The sequence below is a fragment of the Hakea prostrata genome, chromosome 3 (assembly GCF_041222555.1).
Source record: "Hakea prostrata isolate BN-2017 chromosome 3, UWA_Hpros_2, whole genome shotgun sequence".
In the NCBI taxonomy this organism is placed as follows: Eukaryota; Viridiplantae; Streptophyta; class Magnoliopsida; order Proteales; family Proteaceae; genus Hakea; species Hakea prostrata.
In genome coordinates this window covers 6,744,153-6,769,477 of record NC_142602.1, presented here as the reverse complement: position 1 = coordinate 6,769,477, position 25,325 = coordinate 6,744,153, and the positions used below count along the sequence as shown (strand labels likewise).

The window sequence follows — 25,325 nt, the reverse complement described above, 5'->3', positions numbered from 1 at the left end:
AATAGGGGTGGGAGGTGAGGGAATGCTGCCGCAGGGGTTGGGAAGGGGGTATGGTGATGTGCAATTGGGAAGGGGGTATGGTGATGTGCAATTGGGAAGGGGGGTGTTGCCACAGGCAGAGGGGGAAGGGGAAGAAGGGCTGCGAGTGAGAGAAGAAGAAGAAGGAAGGTAGGGCTGCGGTGTGGTTACTTGTACTTAGTTGGAGAAGAGGATGGGGCCTTGAAGAGCTTTCAAATTGCAGAATTATGAACACAACAGCAGCCACAACTCTCCCCTACCTAGGGCTTTCCACTCTTAGCACCTACCAATTCTCAAAATTTATTATTCATCAAATATGTCCTTTACAAGCTACAGAGACTTTATTTGTAGCCTTCATGGGTGTAATCAACTTAGGACTCAACATTGGAAGGTGACTCAAACTTGGACTCCAACTAGACTTGGGACTCTCACTTTAACCATTATAACTTCTCCTAAAATGGACCAAATTAGACTCCTGGTAAAAAGTGGGCATCACTAAGGGAATCCCTATTAAAAATTGAGACTTACTAACCTAACTAGGACTTTTCAATATCTTGCTCAAAAGGTTAAACTCAATCCCATACAAATGGTGTTCCCAGAATGTCAGAGCAGTATACTTCTTGAAACACTGGTAGTACAATATATATAAATTTTACAATATTCTCTTGGTATCCACACTTAAAAGTTATAAAGAAGAGACAACACCAACTGGCCCTGGAGCAATAACCATTCAATCCATACCTGCCTGAAGTATGAAATTGAAGCATGATAAACCAGACAAGATAATTCAGGAAACAAAAACCACGGCATGTCGCAAGATCAATGATCATCATCTCCTTTTGTAAAGGTACACTGATACGTAAGGACAAAAGATAATTTAGAGATCAACCTGCTCCTCATAATCATTTCGTTCACGGATGCTTGCAGCTAATCCCATAATAAAAGTGTCCACTGGAGCCCGGTCCTTGCTCCAACCAAACTCTATTATCTCACAGCTTGTTTTTGTGATACTTTCAAACATGGATCCCTGGCAATTGCCCGACGTATCAGCCTGTTCCACGAAGTGCATAATAACATACACAGTAACTTACACATTCTCAGGTCCAGCATCAAACTTGAGTCATAGAAAAGCAAATCTACCTGAGCACAAGTTGTCAGAACAAGAGGCTTCAAACGAATAAATAGAACTCTTAACAGCTGACCTCCCCGAGTAACAGCAATCTGTGCTACTCCATTAAGCAAGCAACTAAACAATTCCTCACAGATTCTCAGCTTCCTCCATACAGAGAATAAACAAGCTTCTGCAACATCAGTGAGCAATGCAAGTGCCTCGAGCAACAACCGCTTTGAGGATTTCCCATCTAAATTATGAGATACAAGTATTTTAACTTGTAATTGAGCTGCGGCTCGAGAAACGGATAACTTTGTATTGATCCTGGCCTTTATCTGGCCCCCATTTTCTGTCCAGTCGCGCTTCCTTATCTGGAGAGACCAACCATGAAAGCAACTAAATATTGGGAAGAAAGACCAATCTCTCCAACGGATGTAAAGGAAAAATTAGAAGTTGAATAATTAGACGGACAATTTCCAAATCAGCTTTACCTTGAGAAACGCTACTGAAGATTGGAGCTGCTTCTTAGAGACCATCTTGACCTGTTCCAAATGCGGGGCACCGAGAGGCATTTTATCCACAATATGCCACAGCAACCTAAACGCTATCTCTCGTCTTTCCAAGCTCTCCACAGACTCGTCTTCAAAAGACGCAATTTGCTGCTTCAAGGCAGCGCTTCCTCCACCGTCATTGTACCCGCCAAGCTGATCCACACTGCTCTTCCAGCCATTCACAACCGTTCCCTTCGCCGACGCAGAGACATTGCTAGATTCATTCCCTGGACTGGCACATCCATTAGATTGTGAATGGTACGAAACATGTGGTAAGCTCTGCGGTGATGACGTCTCTGAGATCTGTAATGCCCCCTCACTAGGCGAACGACGAGGATGAACAACGGGGAACTGCTCCAAAAGACAAGAAGCCAAATTTTCGGCAGCTTCAGGTGAAATAGGCGGGCAATTCTGGGACAAAGCATTCAAAAATATCCTAGAAATTCCAGCCTCGTCGTTGGCAATAGTAGCAGCGCAGATCACGATCCCTCCCATGAAGTCGGCGACTTCCGAAGCGAAGTCAGGGGATAAATCCGCCGCCTTGGAGACATAACCAAGGAAATTAGAGTAAAAGGCAGAAATGGAATCGATGCCAAAAGATTGCGGCCAGAACGATTGACGAAAGGAAGCCTGAATCGATTGGAGAAACCCAATGACCTGCTCTCTAGGATGGTCACCAGTATGATTGGGACATTTAGAAATAAATCTTGCGAGTGCAAGAACGGCATTGAGATGAAGCCGCGTTAGCCTGTGAGATCCAACGGAAAGAGAACCCTCAGGAGGACATCTGCTGCAAATCCATTCAAGTTTATCGGAGAACCGTGATGGATTCTGAGATATTAAGTCGCAAAGCTCTGTCAGTGCTTCCATGGAGGAAGGTTGATGGATTTATGTACTTTACAGAACCAATTTCGTTTTCAATATTGAGACGGGCAATCTTTTTCCGTTTTGAATTTCTGTTCCATTGTTCCCTCCTCTTTCATCAGTTTCATGTCTGTCTTGTCTCCCCGTATCGTCGTTGTCTCTCGTTCTGCACTTTTTCTTTTTGTCTTCGGCGTCGTTTTCTGTTCTTCTCCTTTCCTTTTCCCTTCTGTTATATTCTCCACCATTGACGCACGTCGAACGGTTTTTATAGTTTTGTGAATCAGCTCAACCGACAGAACCACATCATTAAAAAATGTAACATGACGAACAGGTGAGCCGACTCAGAATTGAAGCGGGCAATCAAACGCCTTTCTCGTTTTTACGTCCTTTCATTGACAATGTCTGACTCCCCAAATGTCGTGAGCCGCCTGCGCATTTAATGCGCATGATACTTCTTTGGGGACATCCTTCACTTCTTTCTCACGCAGAGAAAGAGGTCCTTCTTAAAACATTTTTTAATGAGATTTAAAAGGAATATGATGCCCCCGAATCAAAAGAATAACAATTAATAAATCTAAACTAAAAGGAGGTTGCCAATGCAGGATTGGTTGAATGGTAAAGATCCATCCTTCTCAGTGGAGATGTCATAGTTCTACCCTTGAAGACAGCATTTCATTTCAAGTAATAAAAAAGCATCAGCATAAAAATAAAAAATAAAAAAAACCTAAAATGAGGTTTGGGTATCTCTATGATTGGTTAATGAGTTGGAGATCCAATTTTCAAGGAGGATAAAAACTTGGCAAATAATACTAGAAAGTAGAAATGATATTATTTTTAAGAATTTAATTTAGACTCTAGATAATTTGATTAGATTTAGCCTCAAAAGGCTGAGAGAAAAATTTAAGCAATCTCTCTTCACAAGGAAGAGTTTATTCTCCTTTTAATCAATCTAGTCCTAATGCCATGCTACATGAACAATCTTGGTTTCCGCCATGGAAGGGTTTCTATAAATTGAATTGCCATAGTCATAGTGCAAGGTGATAGATTATGTGTGGAAAGGTAGCTTGTTACTAATTAAGGGTGGGAACTAAATTACATATATATATATATATATATATGATGTGGAGTGGGTAATTGATTCTCCAAAAGGAGGTATTGACTCTGTTATTTGAGATGAAACTGGCTTATTGATCTTGGCCTTTTCTTGTGGAATTTCATGTGGCTCGAGTCGGGTTGTGGAAACTGTAGGGTTTAGATCTAGTTTGATGCAAGCCTGCAAGACTAGCATCCACTCAATTATTGTGGAGTCAGACAACTTGGAATTACTTAACGACCTGAATTCCATATTTGTCTTCCTATTGAGATTGTTCCCATCCATTAACATATTTTCCATTTAGAACAATCATTTGATTCTTATCAGTTATGTCTTGCTCCAAGGTCTGAAAATTGTGGGTAGATCCTTCGTCAAGATGATCCCATTGATTGAGCTCCCAATTGTGTGGTCTTTATCCAATCCTTGGCTTCTGCAATTATATAACGGAATGTCTCTATTTGAATGTAAGAAATAATAAATGACTTGTGTTCTTCATAAATTAAGTTGTCCCCTAGGTAACTGCTCTCAGCATCACAAGATTGACCGCGCAAAAGACTTGTTAACCATTCATATGCTTTATGCACATTTGAACTTCAAGGGCACCGTCAAGCATCACGAAAATATGGTTTTTTTAGGGCTCTCCTTCCTCTACCATGGCGAAGGGATGGGAAAGGCAAATTCTAATGCCTGACTCATCTGGCTTATCCATATCAGAATTCACACTGATCAATACCAGGGAACCAAATCGTTGTTCTATTTATCATAATGCTCAGATTTTCCCTTTTCTCCCCCAGTGACCTCTGCAACTAGAGATTCATAAAATAATTTGTACAGAGGAAAGTATAAGAAATAAGTCAAGAAAGCATATTATGGTAGGTGGAACAAAGAGCAAAACATGCAAGTACACATTAAATGAACAAGCTAAGAGCCAAGAAAGGGAAGTTTGAATGAGAACAAGTTAAGTGCAAAAAAAAAAGTACCATAGAAATTATAGCAATACTGTTTTGGCCATTGCTAATATTAAGAATTTAATTCACCAAAAAATACCAAGAATTTAAGATATTTAAGATTTGGATATTTCTACTGACACCATGGAACGTTTAGTTCAGTTAATTCCAATGAAGTCATCAAAATAATCTTTGTTCGTCCTAAATATTTTGGGATTTCAAATGTTTTCTACATAGATTTGATCCTATACTCATGAAACTCTGTAGTGCTGCCAAAGTCAAGCACCCCAGCATAGGAGGACTGAAAAGAAAAGCTGGGAATGATAGTCGGACCCAATTCAGATTTAAATAGTTCACAGAGAACTCAACTCTGGATTGCAATTTAAAACTTAAAGACCAGATCACCCAACATAACAGTAAAACCAATAAAACTCAAATCTAAACCCCGACCAACTTTTCATTGTAAAATTCTAGAAGCAGTTTTGATATCCCTAATTGCAAACTCAACAACACTTGGTTTCAAGACAGAAAAATTAGCAGACCTTGGAGAAAACATGAGGGACAGAAGAGTAGATTGGCAGTAAATCAATGAAGTTAACTTCTGATGAAGCAAGTTGCAAGATCGCAAGTGAATAAATCTGATTCAGATCATTGATCATTTCTAACTGAAAGCATGGTAGTACAACAACTTATCTAAAAATTTAAAACAATATAAAAGATATAAGAATCAGCTAAAATTTCTACAAACTTACAGGAATCCACTTAACCAACAGAATTAATGTTCCATTCCTATTTCAATGGTCCATGCGATCAATTACAGTAATAATATTGAATGGAAGGGGGCTTATTAATGATAAAGATCTACCTCCTCACGAAAAGATGGGTAATACTTGCATATTCCAAAAGATAAAATAAAACTAAGTTTCACAATACAGACAATTTGTTACTGATAAAATCCATAATGTTGAGATCCAAAACTAACATAAATGAAGCTAGTGGGGGAGCTTGGCAAAGTAGGAATATCATTAGGGACAGTCATCCTTGGCAAGTTGCAGCTTTTTTGTGTGCCTAGTGCATCTGCTGAGACTGACGTATGTATTCTCAGCTCCAATCGTTTAGGAGGGGATGCACAGGCCCTTCCACACCACACCACCAGAAAAAACCGACAGATTTTAACAGGGAATGCAATTGGTTTATCAAACAGAAACTAAGAAGATGCATCTGCAAAGCACTTTGTCACAAATCTTCACGTTGTCAAATTCATCAATGAAAACAACAGGATTCCAGTGTGAGATCCCCCAGAATCATAAAGCTGACAGTCCCACATCAGATATCGAGTGAAGTCCACAAACAATCAAATGCGACATGTTTCAAATAGTTTTGAAGGTAAAAAAACTCAATTAGACTGGACCCATGCAAGAGTCCCCTGATTGAGTTCTCAGTTATTTCAATCCAAGGTTGTCAGAAGGGTTAAGGGTGTATTTTTTCTATTGCACACTTGGGTGAGGTATTCAAAGAACACCCTGGCTTGGAGGGGGGGGGTGTTTCTTTTATCTTATGTCACAGGACGCATTTGATGTTTTGATGCTTCGAAGTGAAAGTGTGCACCACAATTCCATAAACAACTTGTTAAAATAATAAATAAAAGCAAATAACAGGTGCTTTCAATTGACGAGATATGAAACACAATGGCACAAGGATGTTGAAGGTTTCTTAAGGAGCAGACTCAGAGCTTTGAATATTTCTTAGTGAGAAGACTTGACAGCTTTGATGGTCAGGTACCCACTTGCAGAGAAATATGCAACACTTTGCAACCCCCTTTTCCCCCTTCTGTATTCTGTTTTTTCTTATTTTATTTCAACCATTTCATTGTTTTTGGTGAATATCAACCCTTCATTTTTAACAAACCAATTTCTGGATTAATGACAACTTACTATCCCTGGAAAATTATCAGTTTGGAATTTAAAATGGAAACTTGAGTTATTATGATGAAACATACTTGTTTTTTTGTTATTTAACTAATCAACACCCTAACAAGTCATAAAAAAGCAAACTTGGCACCATATTTTCCCATTTCATCTATACACTGATGTTTTCAACAACAGGCTCCGCTGATTTGACTACAATTGCATAATTATTTTGCACAAAATCATCCAAGGATAACAATAGGAAGCAAAAACATTAACAGAACATAACAAAGAACAATATTTTTTAGGCTGTACTTCAAAAGTGCAAAACATTCAAACACAACATGAAGAAGTCAGTATGAATTACGATGAGAATCCTTCTTTAGTTAGGTCATACATTGAGTTCGGGAACAATTCATCAGAGAATACACTGTTTCAGGCCATGAATACAACAGAGAACAGGAAATCCTGCTAGACAATATACTAAGGTAAAAGAATGGATTTTCTAACTCACATAAATGGAGTCTGCTCAAATTTTCAATTTAAGCACACTCATATAAAGGAGGAACAGAACCACAACAGATGTTGAAAACAATAATAAGCTTCCTTAATCAATCAAGACATGGGGCTATATTGTTGACAGCCACTGAATAAGGAAAAATGTTGGTTGATGTTCTTATTGCCAATTGATGATGACTTCCTAGAACTATGCTGCTCTTTCAAAACCACCACCAACCTGCATATGCAGCCACTCAGAAGCTGATCCTTGGGCATATTCTCTTGGTGCTTGTGAATTGAAAGCCATCCCAGTGGTATCAAATGTCTGTTCATCGAACTGAAATGTAAGTTTAACACGTTAAATAATTCATTGATTGATCATAATTACATAATTGAAACATATCCAGCCTATCATTTTCACGTCCACCTACCTTATTAACTTCCATCAGTGCACTTCTTTTAATATAATTTTGTCATTTTTGAAATAGTAATTAAATAAGTGAAGCCTACAAAAATCCAGTGCTGAAGAAAATCTGGCTATCTTGTTTTAGGAGGAATACAAGAAAGTCTATTCACAAGCTACTGTAAAAGTGGTCAAGGAACCGGCTGAGGCAAAGAGATCAAAGAATGATTTTACAATTAAAGTATACAAGAAAAAAAGTATTGACAATAACAGAAAAGTAAGATCAAATAGAAAACACAGTGCAACTCACTTAAGAATTGCTATGCAGTTATACTGATAGAAGCAAGAGAAGTAAACAAGCCCCAGAGGGGGTTTTCCCTAAATCTTACAAAATGAAAAAATTTCTTATCTTCACTTAACTCTTTCCTCTTATTTGGCCTTAGGGTTAAATTAGTAAAAGTGCTTGCTCTAGGCCACATTGCCAGGCACTTGGAGCCCCAGTCTTTTTCCTACATGAAGCACTGACCATAAAGACTAGAAAATTTGGAAGTTGACAGTATCAGTAGCAGTTGTATATTGGCAATGCCACTTCAAGAGAGGCACCATGAAATGCTGGTAGGGCTTATAAACTGCATGGAATCTATGTTAGAGGTGCAAAGCTTGCAGAAATTGTATTGGAATCACATAAATGCATGATAATTAAATTTTCAGGGCTTATTTATAAATAATGCAAGTGCAATTTGTCAGCTACCAATAAAATAGATCTATTAATAAGAACTTCACTCTGCACAAAATATTAGACTATAGACTTACAAACTTAATATATAGACACAGAATAATTTTATTACTAGGATATTTGGAAATCCAAATTGTTAGCTGACTTATGAAACTGAAAATATATATGTAGGACTTCAAGGATATGATCTAAGGTTGATGAATGAGGCTTTTGCCCATTCAAGGATGTTCAGTCTACCATTTGCTTTTGAATTCACAACCATCACCCCCCCCCCCACCCCCCTTCTCCCAAAATAAAAAATAAAAAAAATAAAAAGAAAGAGAAAAAGGGTTATGATCAGAAGGAATTTTATCAAATAACAAAAGGACATTTAGTCCACAGAATTCTCTGACTTACATCTTTTGGAGGAAATCCTTCAATGCTAGGGCTTATTCTGGAATTAACAGCTTCAAGCTTCATGGACAAGAACTACAACATCCAATGGGGTTTTAGAACTCACGAATGCTCTGGCAGTGGAAAGACCAACAATTATAAGGTAACATTATCACACAAAATATAGGAACTATGCGTACCTCAACCTGACGCTGCAGTGATTGAATGTAATTAATGATCTCATCAAGAACAAGTGCTTTCCCAATAACCTGCACGCAGAAAACCAGACACCTCAGTAGTACACATTGGATTGGCTGGTAGAACTAACTCTCACAGGCCAAATTGCAGGATTAATGACAGAATACTTGCACAACAGTACTATACCTTATTACAACCAGGGACAAGGTCTTGAAGAATCTTCATCCTCTCGCTTATCTTTTCTCTTCTAGCCTGTGCAGAATCGATCTGTCAATATCCTTGCTTTTTGTGGATATGACAAACTAGTTTTTTCTTTCTTTCTTTTTTTCAAATCTTATTAAAAAAAAAAAAAAAGTTTCCAGGAGAGAAATGAGAAGTGAATTACTCTCTCTGCTAGGCTGTGACTATCAGTAGCTTGACCCCTTCTTGCTCGAACATGGATGTAATCTTGCTTAGGACTCTCAGTAGGCTGTGCGCTTTGTTCAACTTGCTTATTACCAGATGCTGAATTTGCTTCCATGTCAACTTTTGATTCTCCGTTATCATCTCCAGATCCCGAGACCTTTTGACGTTTAGCATCAGAATCTTTCTGTTAAAATGGGAAACGATAAAAGGACCACTTAGCTAAGTACCATAAATCAGACCAATTTGTGTTTCCAATATATTATTCAAGACAAAGCCTCCCATCGGTAAACTCTTTATCCAATTACATACCTAAATTATCCACAAATCCATTTTTACAATTTGACAGAACCAGAAAGCACCCGTACAGATGCATTCAAATCTCACAACAACAACATCCATGCCTTGTCCAAACTTGATAACCAATAAAAACATGAACTTAATAAATTATTTCCAGATCAATAATAATTGATTTTGATTTAATTATTTGCCGTTGCAGGAATCATCTCATCCAGTCCAGCAATTAATACTAATGAAGTTACGGTAGTTCTAACACAGAACCATTTCAAAGCTTTTAGGAGGGGGGGTAAAGAAATCCAAAATCTAGACGAGGTCAACCGAATCTAAGTCAAGATTCAAGAGTAGTAGCTTGGTAAACAGATCAACAGATACAGAGGGTCAGCGTGAGATTAAGAATTAAAGAAAAGAACCAAGTGAATACCATATCGTTGCCACTGCTGGTCGAAACAAGCTTAGATGATTCATCCTCCAAAGCCGCATCTCTACGTTTCCTTGCAGACCCACCACGGCTCCCACTATGTTCTGTAACCGTTGACTCATCGACTGACATATCCCGATTGACAGTCCCACTTCGATTAGTGTCCACAAATCCGGCTAAACTCTGCCCAAAATGATGCCTCCGCAATCCCAAAACACTACCAGGTTCAGCAACACCATCAACGCCGCTTCCATTGAGCGGAAACGGCCAAATCTCAGTTAAACCATAAGATGAAGCGTTCACAGAGCGGAAGGAACCATCATTCATCAGAGAAGGAGGATCCATCTCCAGACACAAAATTCAACTACTGGCACAAAACCTTTCGAATTTCTCATCCAAGCTTAACCTCACATCCGTTCCTTCTAAATCAGAATTAAAACATAAGAGCAGCATACCAACCAAATCAGCTCCAAAACGACTGCCAGAAACTCTCGGTGAGCTCAACAAGTTCGTAAGCAAAATCTGCAGTTGAAGTTCGATTAACTGTCATTGAACAGTAGCGCCATTTAAAGCGCAGATGAGAGAGAGAGCTCCTAAGCATCCATGAAAAGGAAAGATAAGTGAATGACAGAGACCTTCAGTGAAATTGAAACGAGAAGAAATCGAGAGACAACGAGAGAGAGAGAGAGGCATGAGAACAGAAACTCAAATCTGTATGGTGATTGTGATCGATCGCCTTCGCTGTTCTTCTGTGGAGACTGGGCGACAAGAAGACCTCGGGAGTCGAAAAGAAGTGAGTGAAGTGAGGTATTCTCGGAAGGGTCCACAGTGGTAACTGTTTCAAGATGGAGTCAGTAGTCACATACATAGCTCAGAAGTACAAGTACAGCGTACAGATCTACGCAGATGTAGCCAGCAGAACCTGCAGTGCAGCGAGAGAAGCGAGAAACGTGTCATTTTTGTGTCACGATATTTTGTACTTTTCCATTTCGAATGCCGATATATCGGATGAGGTGAGCGGGACCAAATACCAAGTACCAACCAACGATTTACACTATTTTTCCGTGCCTTCACTATTATCAGAAATTGCCTGCTAATACAGTTAGCGAGGAGACATAAATGGAAAGGTAAAGTGGTAAACCTAATATTCCCACGTGTCTTGTGCACAGAGGTTCATGTGTGCGTGTGGTTTGGATAGGATTTCCGCTGAGTCATTGGATCGGATCGATTGGCCGGTTTGTTTGTACAGGTCGGGTGAGAAAAACAGGGGTTGAAAAATATAAGATCTGACCTTCATATGTAATGGAGTGAAAGACAACAGAAAGTAAAAAAAGAGATTTTATCAATCAAGGGTCAGTGGAATTCTTGAGAACTCCATTTCTTAGAGAAGTTGTGGGTTGAACTTTTATCAATCAAGGGTTAGTGGAATGGTTGAGAACTTCATTTCTTATATGTGATATCTACTTCTCATATAAGAAGCTCCATTTGTATTTATTAAAAAAAAAAAAAGATTTTGTTAAAAAAAAGTTAAATGTAGGTTTCATTTTATTTCTTTTGTATTTTTTTTCACAATATCTCACATATTTTGTGAGGTATTGAAAATAATAAAAAGCATGGGGTGGAAAAATTAACAAATGGTGCATTAGGGTTTCATTTAACCGGATTCCCGCCAAGACAGTTTTGGGTTTTCTCAAGCGCGTAACAAGATCCAACTTTAGCTCAGGAACCTCAATGTGAGTACAACTATACATGTACTTTTAAGTTCTAACACAGTGATGATAGTCTTTTGGTGTCAAAGCAATAAGATCAAAAAAGTCTTGAGTTTAAACCTCCATTTTTCCACACCTTCAACACCCCTCCCATCCCTTGGGTCTACGGACCCTAATTGGTTTAAGGAGGACCAAGAGGGGCAAGACTCTATATTAAAATTGCAATTTTGTAAGAAAAACATTTTTTTTCTTGTTGTTATTTTTGTTCTTTTTGTTCAAAGGGTGCTTTATTAAGTCGAGGGATGCGAGATATTAATATGCCTCAGCGATAGTCGAACCCACGATATTTCCACTAAGAGGTGTTCGTTTCAACCACTAGAACAGCGTTGACAAGAAAAACATATTCAATTTACAAAAAAAAAAATACATAATTATACGACTACTTCTTTTTATAAATGAAATTATTCAAGAGAAACTTACTAGATTATGGTATAACATCATTCAAAAGGTCCTGAACACATGGAGTGGAAATGGATCATGGTGTTGCATGTTACACGTCTGAGCTATGGACTCCATTGCAGAGAGAGAATCTCTTGGTACAAAAGTGAAACCTAACTGTATGGGAATATTACAAAATAATGTAAAAATAATTTATGAATATACACACAATGCACGTTGATACAAATTAGACATTTTATTGAATTAAACTTTGAGATTTTTTTTTTTTTTTTTTTTGTAAGAACTTTGAGAAGTTACCCGTTGAGGAACTTGATTACAAAGAATATTTAGCAAACAATAATTTTTTGATTATTACAAAATTGGGTATCTCAGTTTATAATCATAGCAGTGATATTGATCACAAGGCCTGACCAGTGATTTCTTCTCCTCCTATGTTCAAGGGCCACACAAATGAACAAAGTTTAGGTGTGTCTTCTTTTTTTCCTCATAACCATAGATACGACATAAGATCATTTAACTAGTGGATCCAGGGAATGATAAATTTTACAGATATTAAAAAAAATAAAATGATTAGTAAGTTGAAGCATTAGATTCCTTTATTCATTCATATCAAATTGGATCACTCAGCTATGAATACATTTATATGAATACAATAGCTATCAAATAGTCTTTCTAATGTCTAACACCCAAACAATATGAATACATACATTTATATTTCACAATTTGAAAAAATAAAAGTGTAATAACTCCGAAGTTGTATGGCAATATTATCTTGATCATGGACAGGATAATTCAAGATCACATTACAACACATCACACGTAATATGATGATACAAAATTAACTTATATATGATATAATTAGATAAAATGTGATGGACACACATATCCAACAAGTTAATATCATGTTGAGATGCTCCTAAGATTAGGTACAAGTCAAGAACCATCAAAATATCGAAGAAGTTAGGCACAATAAATTAGCTTTTAAACGTAGTTGTTCCACTAGAATGCTCGATCCCACCATACCCATCTCTTTTTCATGGCAAGTAATTAGGGTGCAATAGCCAAGTAATAAGGTAAGATGTATGAGAATGTCTTTGTCTACATTAAAGAAGATAAATAGAAATGAAAGTTTATTGTCCTTGTTCCCAAAATGCTTAAAAGGATCTTAATGCTTTGCCTAGTTAGATGAGAGTAAGAAATAAAAGAAAGCTAAAGTGAATTTGTGTTTAATACATAAATTCAAAAGAAGGCCTCTTTGTCAAAGAAGATAAGACTCAAGAAGGAAGCTCTAATTTTGTAAAAGGCATATGCCAATCACCATAAAGGTTAGGTTGGCAATGCCTTGTTTGTTAATTCCATGTGCCACAGTAGTTAGATTTTCCTTTTTCTTTTGGATCACTGCTTAGAGAAAAGATAGAGCACTTCCACTTGTTGTGTTCATGATTTTTGGAGTGATTTTGCGTTTATTTGATATCTGACCGAAATATAATCTCTAGTGTTTCTTGAATTGTTTCGAGAAACAAAAAATTGGCTGAAATTTCTGTTTTAAGAAACGGTTTTAATACAATAACTATTTATTGTTGTATTCCTCAAGCAAAAGTTAGGTGCATGTTAGGTTTAAGTGAACGAGTTCAGAGAGGGTATTCATGAAATTTAACATTATAAGTATAAGAACTCTGCTAAAGCCCTAATGATAGCGTTTTCACTCCTAGAAGCAAGTTTGATCAAATACCTAAAAAGTATTTCTAGTTCCAGTTGAACGTTTTTAGTATTTTTCAAAGCATAAACACTTGATAAGGTATCAAATTGAGTCCTATATCTTCTCTTGTTTGAAAGGTTTGTTTTGAGAAACTGTTCAATACTGAACTCGTTGGCTACTTTTCTGTTTACATTAATGTATTGTTAAGTATATTGGATTTCCTAAGAAATGCACATGCAGAAGAAGAAACAGAGTCACTTCACCATCACATCCCTAACCTTATTTGGGCAGAGCTACCGAGCTTTAATTTATGAATATGTTTAATCTAAAGAGAGTTTTTGGTATTGTTTAATCAATTGAGATGAATGAGAATGGGAAGCCCTAGTGAGCTTTATAGTACAATGCATTAAACAGATAAATAACTCCACTGGTTTCTGGTATGTATTCCTAACTTCCAAAGTTAGGATTACTCACTCAAAGTTAGGATTCTTCTGTTTGGGGTAGATTTTTCAAAGGTTTTTTTTTTTTAAGTTAGATAGTTGGATCTTTCCCCTTCAATCTCCTTTATTGAATGGAATGAAATAAAACCTAAACCATGTTTGTCTTTACCTGTCAATTTGGTTAGGGTCATATTGAGTGTTAAGAGACATGAAAATACACTTATGATAAGATTTCCATGATTCATCCGAAAATTATATCCATAAACAGTAGAGATGATTTTCACTGTAACGAACGGTCAATGTTATAAAACAATTGTCCGAACATGTTAAAGGTTCAATTGAACACAACAATTGTTTCAAAATTTATCATAAGTGGGACTGTTCATTTATGAACTCTAACAATTCCACTAATCAATTTTGTTTATTTCTAATGTCCACCATTTGGATAATTTTAATAAAGCCTTGAGTCACTTACACAATTTTTTTGTCCGTTCTCTTGACATATGACTGCAAAACTCAAGCATCTAGCTCTTCCCTACATTGGTTCCAAGGTGAAAATTTTCTTCTTTGGAGCTGTAGTTTGAAAATAGAGGGGAGGGGGTAAGTGATACATGGGGAAAGCTCTGTCTTGAAGAAATTTTAAATTGTTGACCTCTTATTTATGAGATGTTAGTATTTACCGACTAAGTCGGCCCCTTGAGATTATTTGAAATTGAAGATAAAATATCTTACCAAAAAAACAAAAGGTTTAGATGAAATACAAAGCCACAAAACATTGGTAATCCTTAAATGAATGCATGATTAAGGGTGGTGTCATAAGTGTCTTTAGAAAGTTCTTTGTGTGCCAATGATGGGTTACTAAAGCAGTTAAAGGATCAAACTCCCTAGGGAAGGTATTGGGTTCGCACCCATTCGACGGCATTAATTATATAAAAGCTCCCTTGAGGATGTAATCGTAATGCGCGCAAGCTAGCCCGGATGAACCTCATATCCAATATATATATATATATATAATTGGTTGTGGGGAAGACGTATAAACAAGTAAACAACCATTACCATGCTATAGTCCAATTCAGTCACAATGCCTGTGGGCTCATAAGCTAAGGGCCTGCTTGGTTACATGAGTCTGGAGATTTCAAATATCTAGAGATTTCAAAACTATGGAGTCATAATTTATAAAATTAAATATTTGGTTATGGCATGAAATCTGTGGATTTATCCTAAAACCTATTTGATTGATTTTTGTGAATGTGCAAATGTATAGCTTTTTTGAAATCTCTGGATTCAACCTTTACTCATAAATCTACAGATTCACATTTTTAGTGTAAAAAAATGAATCTCTATATTCCATGAATCTAAAGATTTTTACAACCAAATAGGTATATAAATCAAAAGATTTGAAATATTTGGATTCATGTAACCAAACATGCCCTTTAAAAAGAAACTGCGAGGGAAAGGAAAGAAGCCAAATCTAGCTCCGCGGTTCTTGCATAGGTCTGGCTTACAAGGGAATTAAAGACTTCGCAGCTTTACGCGAAAAACGGCATATCCAATGCACGCCGTTCAAAAAAAACAAAATGCACGAGGCTACGCCGTTCCGTTCTGATATTGACTCATAATTAAAACAAGGTTAAACAGCTAATTAAAAGTTAAAACCGACATTCATTAGAAAGGAAGAGTAAACGGTAAACCCTCTTCCATTTCTTATGTGTTTTTTGTTAAAAAATAAATGGAATTAGAAATTTACACTCCTGCCCCCATTTTTATATTGGCCTTTTGCATCGGAGTGTCTATAGCGAAGCTGCTAACTTTACGATCGACTACTCGATTTCGAGTCGTCTACGACATCGAGACCTGAATCGCCTGATCTTCCTAGACGTTTCGATAAAGCCGGAGGTAAAGTCCCTCTATTTCTTACATTCTGTCTTTTTTGCTTCCGATTTCGTTTCTTCATGGAACTGTTGCTGAAAGCCAGATATATTCGTGATTGTGACTCTATTCCGTATGATAAAAGGTGTTTTAGTCGCAATCATGGTGTGGTTATATTCACTTGGGGTTTCGGAGATTCTGATACTTGATACTTGACTGATTGAGAGGTTCGAATCACAAATTGCTGTTAGATGTGGATTCTATGAAACTCATCTCAACAAAAACCTGTTACCCCCAATCCTTGGAGCAGACTGTTCAAATTTCGCTATTGAAAATGTCCGAAAATGATCTTCGCAGTCGTTGCTTCTGAGGTGGGAAATGAACAGAAAACTTGGGACTGAGCCGTAGGTAATGCCGCTAAAATGGTGCCTTTTCCTGGTGAATCTCAGGAATAGATGACTAACAAGAATTAGAGTTCAAACTTCGTTTCAGAAACTGCTCCTCGATGAAACTTTGAATGGTTGAACATCGATTAAATGAGCCCTAGAATTCAGATCTTAGTTGTTACAATTACTATACGTGGAATTTGGAATGCTTGCTTTGAACTTCTGATATCCGCATTAGATAACGGTTCCTCGTTTTGAGGGTATATTTCTGTTGCTTCTGAATCTGCATTGGACTTGAGTTGGTTCAAAGATAACCTGAGCTGATCTTAACGAGATGTCTGCACATGAAATCAACCGTAAGAGTGGGCCGCCTGGATGGGAAGTCACGTTAAACGATTTAGTCAGATTCTGGATAACACAAAACCTTGTACTGAGGAGTTAGAACTCAAAGAACATTCAATGTTAAGAATTATTGCAGGCGAGTAAATGTTGTTGTTTTCTCATATGACCCCCTCCTTTCATTCTTACATTTATACTTAAGATCCATGATGTCCTCATGGAGAAGATTTTCCTACTCCCTTAGATTAGCATATGCCCAATAAAGAGCCCAAATTATAACGCATAGCTTGTTAGAGAAGCCAAGACCCAAATCTTATTGGAGAAGCTAAATGTGCAATACACTTGGCTTCAGATATTATCTAGAATATTTGCTCACGCTATCCCTTGATTTGACGTGCAATTAACGTGGATTCATATCTTGGCGATTGACGTTAAGTTCTCAAGATAATGGAGCGGTGCATTAAATGTTGAATTTAATGCTCTGATGCATCTTAATCTTTCTCAAGAAGTAATATCTTTGAAGGCTTTTTAGGGTATCCACTCCGTCATGTGGCACTACCTACATGACGCTTATCATAAAGCTGGCCTCCTTGAAATGTCACTTTCCGGAAAGTACCTAGTGGTTCATCATTGTCCCTCTGATTGGACCAGTACCCAAATAACTCGTACCAAATCAGATGGTTAGGGGTGGAAAGGTATTCTCATGCCTCCTAGCATGTAATCAAAATAAAGAGAGAATTCTCTATCTTAGTAGGCAGACCCTCTCAAAAGGGCCCAAAATCCTCACCTTGAAGTCATATGGGATTTGAAAGCAATCTTCTTAAGTTGAAGATGATGGGGACGTAGAAGAGATGGGAAATATTGTGGACCAGATCTAGGTGTAAAGTTGGAATGTCTTCTATCTCAAGGGGTTTCGAAATATTCAGCTGTGGCCAAGTCTAATTCAACGATGCCTTTAGACGCTGCATCTTCTCGAACACACTCACTACAAGAAGCAGGTGTAGGGTTTGAAGGAGATGTGGGAAACTCTCCTACGAAAGAGTGACCTCTAATCCCAAACTCCCTCCAAGGTTCCTTAGGGACGTTAAGGTTCCCCTGAGTGTTGTATTTCTTAATTAGTTTTTTACCGATGACTCAGACTTGTGGTAAGAACTTACTATCAGGTAAAAAGTTGCAGAAAGGAAGTTAGCAGAAGAATGACCTCACACAAGGTTGCAAGAGGCTTGGAAGCTTTAACAGTTGCAGTAGTAGTAAAAAGAAGAAGAAAAGAAAACGACGAAGGCAAAGGGTGTTATACCCAGGTAAATTTTGAATGAATAGCCTGGATCGTTCCAAGATCAACGGCTGCCAACACGTAACGTTTCTTCTTCTTAATTATAAGGAGTTGTTGGGCAAACGTGGCCATCAATCATATGCGTTGGGTTCCTGACACGTCACCTTATTTACTGATGAAACCTTCAGAGCATTAATTACTTGCGTCTCAAAAAGCACTTTTGGCGGTTTGAGTTCTCATCTGTTCCACGTTGGATCTAGGATGGGCCCGCTAAGTTACTTCCTGAATTTGAATGTTCCAAATCCAGAAACTAAGGGGGGCTTATGCTATGCCATAATTTCTCAAGCTAACGAACCGGGTTGAACCATCTGATTTGGTACGAGCAATTTGGGTGCTGGTCCAATTAGAGGGACAACGATGAATTGCTGGGTACTTTCTGGAAAGTGACATTCAAGGAGGCTAGCTTTACGATAAGCTCCATGTAGGTAGTGCCACATGACAGAGTGGATGCCCTAAAACACCTTCAGAGATGTTACTTCTCGGGGAAGATCAAGATGCGTCAGAACATTAAATTCGGCATTTAATGTGCCGCTCCATTATCTTGAGAACTTAACGTCAATCACCAAGATATCTATCCACGTTAATTGCATGTCAAATCGAGGGATTGCGTGAGCAGATATTTTGGATAATATCTGAAGCTTGGTGTGTTGCACCTTTAGCTTCTCTAAGAAGATTTGTGTCTTGGCTTCTCCAGCAAGCTAGGCGTTATAATTAATCTGGACTCTTTATTGAGCATATGTTAATCTAAGGGAACAAGAGAATCTTCTCCATGAAAACATCGTGGATCCTAAGTATAAAGATAAAGAATGAAAGGAAGGGGTTAGGTGAGAAAACAACAACATTACTCTCTTGTAATAACTCTTAGCATTGAATGCTCTTTAAGTTCTAACTCCTCATCACGAGGTTTTGTGTTATCTGGATTCTGACTAAATCGTTTGAGGTGGTTTCCTATTCACAGAGGTGGCCCACTCTTACGGTTCATTTCATGTGCAGACATCTGATTTAAAATCAACTCAGATTCAGGAGCAACAATTTATGTGTTTGGTTCCATGGTTGAAAAATCTAAATACTTAAAATGTAGACCTTCTATTTTCATATTTGTGTTGTTTTTCAAAAGTGATTGTTTTAGGTATATTGGCGCAATCATAAATAAAATAAAATGAAAGAAGAAAAAAAAGGGTGATATAAAGGATGATGTTTTCCAAAGAATTAAAATAGGGTGGATGAAGTGTAAAGGTGTGTTCGGGGTTTTATGTGATTGATATATTCCTTTGAAGCTCAAAGGAAAATTCTATAGGACTATTGTATGACCAGCTATAATGTATGGTGTAGACTGCAAAATGTTAGGCTGTTAAGAAGCATCACATAGATAAACTCAGTGTAGCTGAAATAAGAATGGTAAGATGGATGAGTGACAAAACTAGGAAGGATAAGATAATGAATGATCATATTAGAGTTGGTCTAGGAGTAGTTCCAATAAGTGATAATCTTCGAAAAAGTTGTTTGAGGTGGCACAATCATGTTCAACGGAGGCCTTTAAATGCCCCTTTACGGAAAAGTGATTTAATCCAAATTGAAGCAATTAGAAATACTAGGGGCAGACCTAAGATGACCTTAAGAGAAGTAGTGAGAAAGGATATGCATAGCTTAGGCCTTAGATCTAGTATGGCCTTAAACAGAGTTGATTAGAAGGCAAGAATCTATGTAGCCGACCCTATTTAGTTGGGAAAAAGCTTCTTGTTGTTGAAAAGTTTAACACGCCCTTTTTGTTTTTTCCCCCAATCTTCCTATTCGATATTTATACTGTTTAAATGTACATAGTGAATGGAGTTTATTTTGGCATTAACATTTTAATCTGTGACCACATTTGTGAATTTTGTTATGAACCTTTACTAGTTTCGGCACTGTCACAGAGCGGAAAACTGCAAGCCAAGTGCAGACACAAGAACCGGCACCCCTCATCTTCATTCTAGTTATTTATTCAGGATGGTGAGAACTCTCTTAACCTTGAAAAGTAAGAGATATGAATCTATGCTAGAGTCAGTAAAGCAGCTGTCTTTATCTTCTTCTTTTTTGATATTTTTTCTGCTGTTCTTATTTGGAATAAGGTGCAGGAAGCAAAACCCATCACAAGTCCTGTGTCAGAAGCGTTTTATCCAACTTTGGCATTTTTCATGCTTGCGATCGGCTTAGTAGTCACTGCTTCATTTTTCATGTGAGCAATCGAATCCAACATATGCTTTATCTCTCTCTGAAATATAATGGTAGAGTGAAAGTCTTATGTTGCGTTTAATTTCGTTATTTAAATTTTTTGCTTATTTAATATGTTAGAATGTGAGTAAAGCTGTTCATGATCTTGTACAATTTATGTATTTGTTTAGACTGAATTTATAGACAGTTATGGGGAGAAGCTCCAAAAATTCTTAGATCATCATTGATGGTTAACTTTTTTCACCCTAGAAAGTTCCATTTCAATATCTAGCAATTTACGTAAGCCGTGTTTTTAGATTGCCAATTCAAATCCTGGATGAACCCTAAAACGAGGAATTGCAGGGCCTTGACTGTCTCCGGATCTAGTGTTGTGTTATGGATCTGTTATGTTTTGAGTTTGTCACTTCAGCCCACTGTTACGGGCAATTGGGTTGCACAGCTTTGTTTCTTACAGCATTCTGATGAAGAGTTTCTCTTCAGTGGGATGTAGTGCTAACCAGTGAATATATGAGATGTCCCCCATCAAATATATTTGGTGCGGTAGTATAATTCATGTGCTTGAAAGTGAGACAAATTGTATCAAGTAATGACTTTACCAACTAGAATAATCTACTTCACCCCTCATCCTAAAGACAAGTTGTACCCATAAGACATTCCTTTATGGAAAGTCATATTTAAGTGGAGAAATTCTTGCACTTGTGTAATGCTATCCGCGTTGCTCCTTTAACTCTTATCTTGCGTTTCCAACTTGCATCATGGTCAGTGGTTTCAAATTTGGTTATGGGAACATAATAGCACGATCACTTTTTTGCAGCCTCTCTCCCATTCTCTGGTTTCATATTTGTGACAAGTTCAAAACCCTTAAGGGTAGAGGTGATGGTGAGTGAAGATGTGAAGAAGGTAACTTGGGGGCTGAGTGGAATGATCAAACATATCAGTCCCACCTTCCAACCCTTTATTTAACAGAATTGGAATTACAAATAAAACCAAACATGAATTTACTAGATATTGAAATAGGTAGAACTGAAAATTCTCAGCAATATTATTCATTTTCCTCACATCTCGGTATGGTCTTCACCAGAAACAATTAAAGCTCTTATGGAAAAAGTTGGTGAAAAAGTTGGTCTATTGCACTTTGCTCCATTCTAGAAGAGTGGCTTCCTTAGCAGAGACCACCAAAAAATGGGATTTTTGACTATTGTATGCAATGAGGTTATCAAAATAGTATGATTAGTTTTGAAACTCCTAAGGGTAAGGCCATATGTAGAATCATTATATTTTGTTTAAAACCCTTCATAGAGTGTCTAGAGATGGATAGAAGTAGAATTAGAGATGTAGAACTTGGACAGAAGATGACCAGTCTATTTGGGCCACCACAAGTGGTTCAACTTGAACCAGCAAACCAGACCAGTTTGAAGCTGCCAGCTAGTCCCTTTTGGAGGGTAGTCAAGAGGGTCAAAGATGCTCCAGAATTTCCTCCTTGACCAGTCATATATTCCTAGATTGATAGGAGATCAACTGGGAGCCTGTTCTTTGACTTCTTTCAGGTTCCAAATAAGAACCAAACAATAATTCCAAAATCAGGGTTAGGGTTTGGATGAAATCCAAAAATTATGGTTCTAGGATCTATATATATGATTTTATGGCTGGGTTCTACATTGATTTTTTTTTTTTTGGGGGGTGGGGGGGGGGGGGTGTGGGAAGCAATTTCTTATTCAAAATAGGCTAAGAATATGTCTATGAATATCTTTATATCCATTTGGTATGAACGTACTGGTGGTACCTCTTTCTCTCCTTTCTTTCTTTCTTTTTTTTTCTTATTATTATTATTTTTTAATTTTTAAGAATGGTACTAAATCGGGCACCAAGAACTATCATTTTTTTCTTTCTTTCTTAAAGGAAGGCTGGTGCGTACCTTTGTGATGGCCATGCATGTCCATGCATCATCAAGTGAAATAGTATATAGACTCAAAATCCTTTCTTCCTTCTCTTGAACTTCAATGGAGTTTCAATGAACAACACGGTATCAGGCCCCAAAGATTAAGCAGAGAGAAAACTAATATGCACCTGGGTTGTAAGTTCAGTTCAGGTTGGATGGGAAAAGAGAACTGTTTTTCCTTTTGACTAGAAAACTAAGCAGGTTTGCAAACCTTGCATTTTACTTTTGCTGTTCTAGTCATCATTTTTGTGGTGGATAAATTTATGGTCATCTTCCTTATTTAATTTTTTTTTATATGTACAGAAATTGCAAGCAGTAGATTTATCTATTGCACAACGTCCTCCCACTGTCATTTTCATGTGCCCTTTCATCAGCCTGGTTCTGTTTTGATTATGTAATAATTTGCCACTTCTTAAGCTTATAATAGAAAATATGGTGCTTATCTATTTAGATAATGGTTTTTTTTTAAACCCTTGATCACTGCATCTAAGAGAGGCGCTGATGCAGAGCCACAACTGAAGGGAGCTTGTTTTCCCTAAAAAAGCCCTAAAAAAGCCAGGATTGGGTTATATGAGCTGTAGGCCTTTTGGTTCCTCTTAGAATGTATCGGGCCTAGAATGGAGATATATCAGCTGCATACGGAGGTATATTTGATTTATTAGATTTTTTTTTTGTTTTAGTGTTTGAACTGGTTCAATATTGGTTCAGATTAAGTTAGGGTTAGCCGGTCAATTTAAGTTAGGGTAATTGAGTCTGTTCCTAGAACTGTATTTAAGTTTCAGAATTCATGTCCTTCAAACATAAGCCGAAAGGTTGGTGTTATGTTTACTTTAAAATTCCTATTTCTAGTTCTATTATGACTTCTAATTGCCTGTTTAAGCCCCTTATAGTAAATACCCCACATGGAGATGAGAGATTAGATGAGAATTAATCGTATTTGGCTGTTGCAAATTGGTGGCTGACTTCTTTTCTTGCATGAGAGGCATTCTTGTGCACATATTATGGTGCTAGTATACTTTGAAATTTTATTGCCATGCACCTCATCAAACAGAATCAGGATGTGCCGTGTGTCTTTGAACATCTGCTTCTCTTTCAGTTCTTCATTAAGATTTGTTCTAGAAGAAATGTGACTTCAAACTCTTTGCATTCTATAGATGTCTGTTTGCCATGTTCTAACCCTTTTTGTTTTCTTTTACCTTGAGTAAGGAATTAATGGTCTGTTTGACTCGTAAGATTTTTCATATCTAGGATTTTCCTTTTACTAAATCATGTACTGAGGATCAAACTTGTAATTACCAACTCCCTGTTGGCCTTTAGCCTTGCTCCAAACAAATAGAAAATAGAAGGAAAACTCCTTAAATTTCACAGTTCATTCAATTAGAACGAACATGAAGAAATAACGAACAGAAACAATAACAAATCGAATGAACATGGAGATTTAACGTGGTTTAAACACCAACATAATATGCTATGTTTTTGGGCGAAGAGGAAGAACTTTCACTATGTAGGAAGAAGATTATAGTGGAAATCTCTCAACCCAAAACCTTGAAAGGCAAAAATCAGAAATCTCACAATGACTTCGGACAAGAATATAGGGTACATATCTATAGACTTTATCAGGTCATTTGTGTTGCCCATCAGAATATGTCGGTGTGGATCCATCTTCTAACCTGGCTATAAGAATTTGGATCACACATAATAGATTCTTTTAGAAACATTTGAGCATTTCTATTAGCCATCAAATGGTTGAACTTGGAAGATCTATGGATATTGAGATGATACCATCATTTGAAGAATATGCAATGGAGATCATTAAACTAAAGTTTCTCTCCCTCTCTCTCACACGGAGACACACACACACACTCTTTCCTTGTTATTATTTATATGCTAATAATGTGATCCTGCAGCTATGAAGCCACTGCAACCAAGCAACGCCGAAGCTTAACCAAGGAGCTCACAACTGGTGCAGTGGCATCTGTTTTCTTGGTATGTCTATTCGCCAAACTAGTAAATATTCCTTGCCTTTGCAATGACATAAATAGAACATTCTTACAACATCGCAAATTGATTTTTTTGGCAGGGTTTTGGATCGTTGTTCCTGTTACTTACGTCTGGAGTTTATGTTTGACTTCCATAGACGGGTTGACAGGGGTTTAAAAGAAGAAACTTTTAGAACAGTTGATTACTGGAGAGTTTAATGGTTATTAGGCTAAATAAAACCACAAGATAGAGAGAAATGCCAGTATGATTCGTTATTTTTATTACTAAGACTCCATATAGTTGAAATTCTATATAACAGGAAGAGTTCAGGAGCCTTAAGATTAAGTAGCCTTCTTTCCAATAAAATGAGCAAGAATTATGCACAACAGAGGAATAATAAAATCAAGGGACATTTTTGTGAGTGGTAATTATCAGGAAAGACCTTTATCTACTTTATACGATAGGCATAACAATTCATCCATCCATCAGTTGATCTTCGATTTCATGTTTTTGAATATACTAATTGATGTTAAACTTGCCATTATCGACCAATTCGTATGTCGTATCAACAGAGGCTGAGATTCTTTATGCTATGTGTCACAACCCCATTATTTGTAGCTGCCGATTTGATTACTCTTTGGGATCATTACGGGGTTTAGAAGTTCTTCCTTTTAAGTTACATGTACCCCCCCTTCCCAAAAAAAAAAAATTTAGTTTCTTGTTATGATGATTTCGATTCCTGGTTCAATACAACAACAACATTAAGCTTTGGTCCAACTAAATAGAGTTGATTATTTAGATTCTTACTTCCTAATCAATTCTATTTGAGGTCATGTTAGATACAAAGCCTAAGCTATACATATTATTTTTAGTTTCGTGTTATGATGATTTCAGATTTCTGGTACGATACAACAACAATAAGTCTTGTCCCAATTGAATTGAATCAGCAACATAAATTTTAATGAATTCTGTTTGAGGCTATGTTAGATACAAGGCCTAGGCTATATATATTCTTTTGGAATCCTAGTGCCATACCTAAATTGAAAAGACTCGGCTGCCAACAAGGCAGCAGCAAAGTTTCATTCAGTCATGCACTCATGCCCAACTAGCAAGGTTTTATGACATCTCACAGGTGAAGTGATG

The 25,325-nt window shown here is 37.2% G+C and overlaps 3 protein-coding genes across 6 annotated transcripts in view; 1 reads left to right on the top strand and 2 right to left on the bottom strand.

The window, feature by feature from the left end:
• Positions 1–2,889, bottom strand: part of LOC149020435 (phosphatidylinositol 4-kinase alpha 1-like) — a 68,690-nt gene extending 65,801 nt beyond the window's left edge. Inside the window, exons 1-3 of one of the 2 annotated variants that reach the window (XM_089148573.1) lie at positions 1,621–2,889; positions 1,159–1,500; positions 908–1,069 (exon numbers count right to left, since the gene is read on the bottom strand). In XM_089148573.1, coding sequence (XP_089004699.1) covers positions 908–1,069; positions 1,159–1,500; positions 1,621–2,550 — 1,434 coding nt within the window. In that variant the 5' untranslated portion in view covers positions 2,551–2,889. The remainder of the gene's footprint in view (positions 1–907; positions 1,070–1,158; positions 1,501–1,620) is intronic. The other variant, XM_089148572.1, reaches the window with a different exon arrangement.
• A 2,029-nt stretch (positions 2,890–4,918) lies between these two features.
• On the bottom strand, positions 4,919–10,656 carry LOC149020434 (transcription factor BHLH089-like). Of its 3 annotated transcripts, none has more exons than XM_089148571.1 (6): positions 9,822–10,656; positions 9,084–9,260; positions 8,885–8,950; positions 8,701–8,769; positions 8,525–8,596; positions 4,919–7,326 (listed from the first exon to the last, which is right to left on the bottom strand). In XM_089148571.1, exons 1-6 carry the CDS (start codon positions 10,161–10,163, stop codon positions 7,198–7,200), a joined length of 855 nt encoding a protein of 284 aa, XP_089004697.1. In that variant the 5' UTR covers positions 10,164–10,656; the 3' UTR covers positions 4,919–7,197. The 3 variants fall into 3 exon arrangements, with proteins under 3 accessions (XP_089004697.1, XP_089004696.1, XP_089004695.1); XM_089148570.1 differs by having other exon boundaries at positions 4,927–7,314; positions 9,084–9,287; positions 9,822–10,654; XM_089148569.1 differs by having other exon boundaries at positions 4,930–7,326; positions 9,084–9,287; positions 9,822–10,654.
• Positions 10,657–15,902: 5,246 nt separating this feature from the next.
• On the top strand, positions 15,903–24,828 carry LOC149020433 (uncharacterized). Its single transcript, XM_089148568.1, has 5 exons — positions 15,903–16,021; positions 19,949–20,041; positions 20,167–20,267; positions 24,110–24,188; positions 24,283–24,828. Exons 2-5 carry the CDS (start codon positions 20,039–20,041, stop codon positions 24,328–24,330), a joined length of 231 nt encoding a protein of 76 aa, XP_089004694.1. The 5' UTR covers positions 15,903–16,021; positions 19,949–20,038; the 3' UTR covers positions 24,331–24,828.
• The last annotated feature ends 497 nt before the right edge of the window (positions 24,829–25,325 follow it).

Excerpts from the sequence above, each read along its gene's own strand:
- LOC149020434 (XM_089148569.1), bottom strand. The coding sequence starts at position 10,163 with ATGGATCCTCCTTCTCTGATGAATGATGGTTCCTTCCGCTCTGTGAAC. Across the intron at positions 9,288-9,821 it reads CCAGCAGTGGCAACGATATG|AAAGATTCTGATGCTAAACG; the intron begins GTATTCACTTGG and ends CCATTTTAACAG. Across the intron at positions 8,951-9,083 it reads GTCACAGCCTAGCAGAGAGA|GCTAGAAGAGAAAAGATAAG; the intron begins GTAATTCACTTC and ends GATTCTGCACAG.
- LOC149020433 (XM_089148568.1), top strand. Across the intron at positions 20,268-24,109 it reads GTCACTGCTTCATTTTTCAT|CTATGAAGCCACTGCAACCA; the intron begins GTGAGCAATCGA and ends GTGATCCTGCAG. Across the intron at positions 24,189-24,282 it reads CAGTGGCATCTGTTTTCTTG|GGTTTTGGATCGTTGTTCCT; the intron begins GTATGTCTATTC and ends TTTTTTTGGCAG.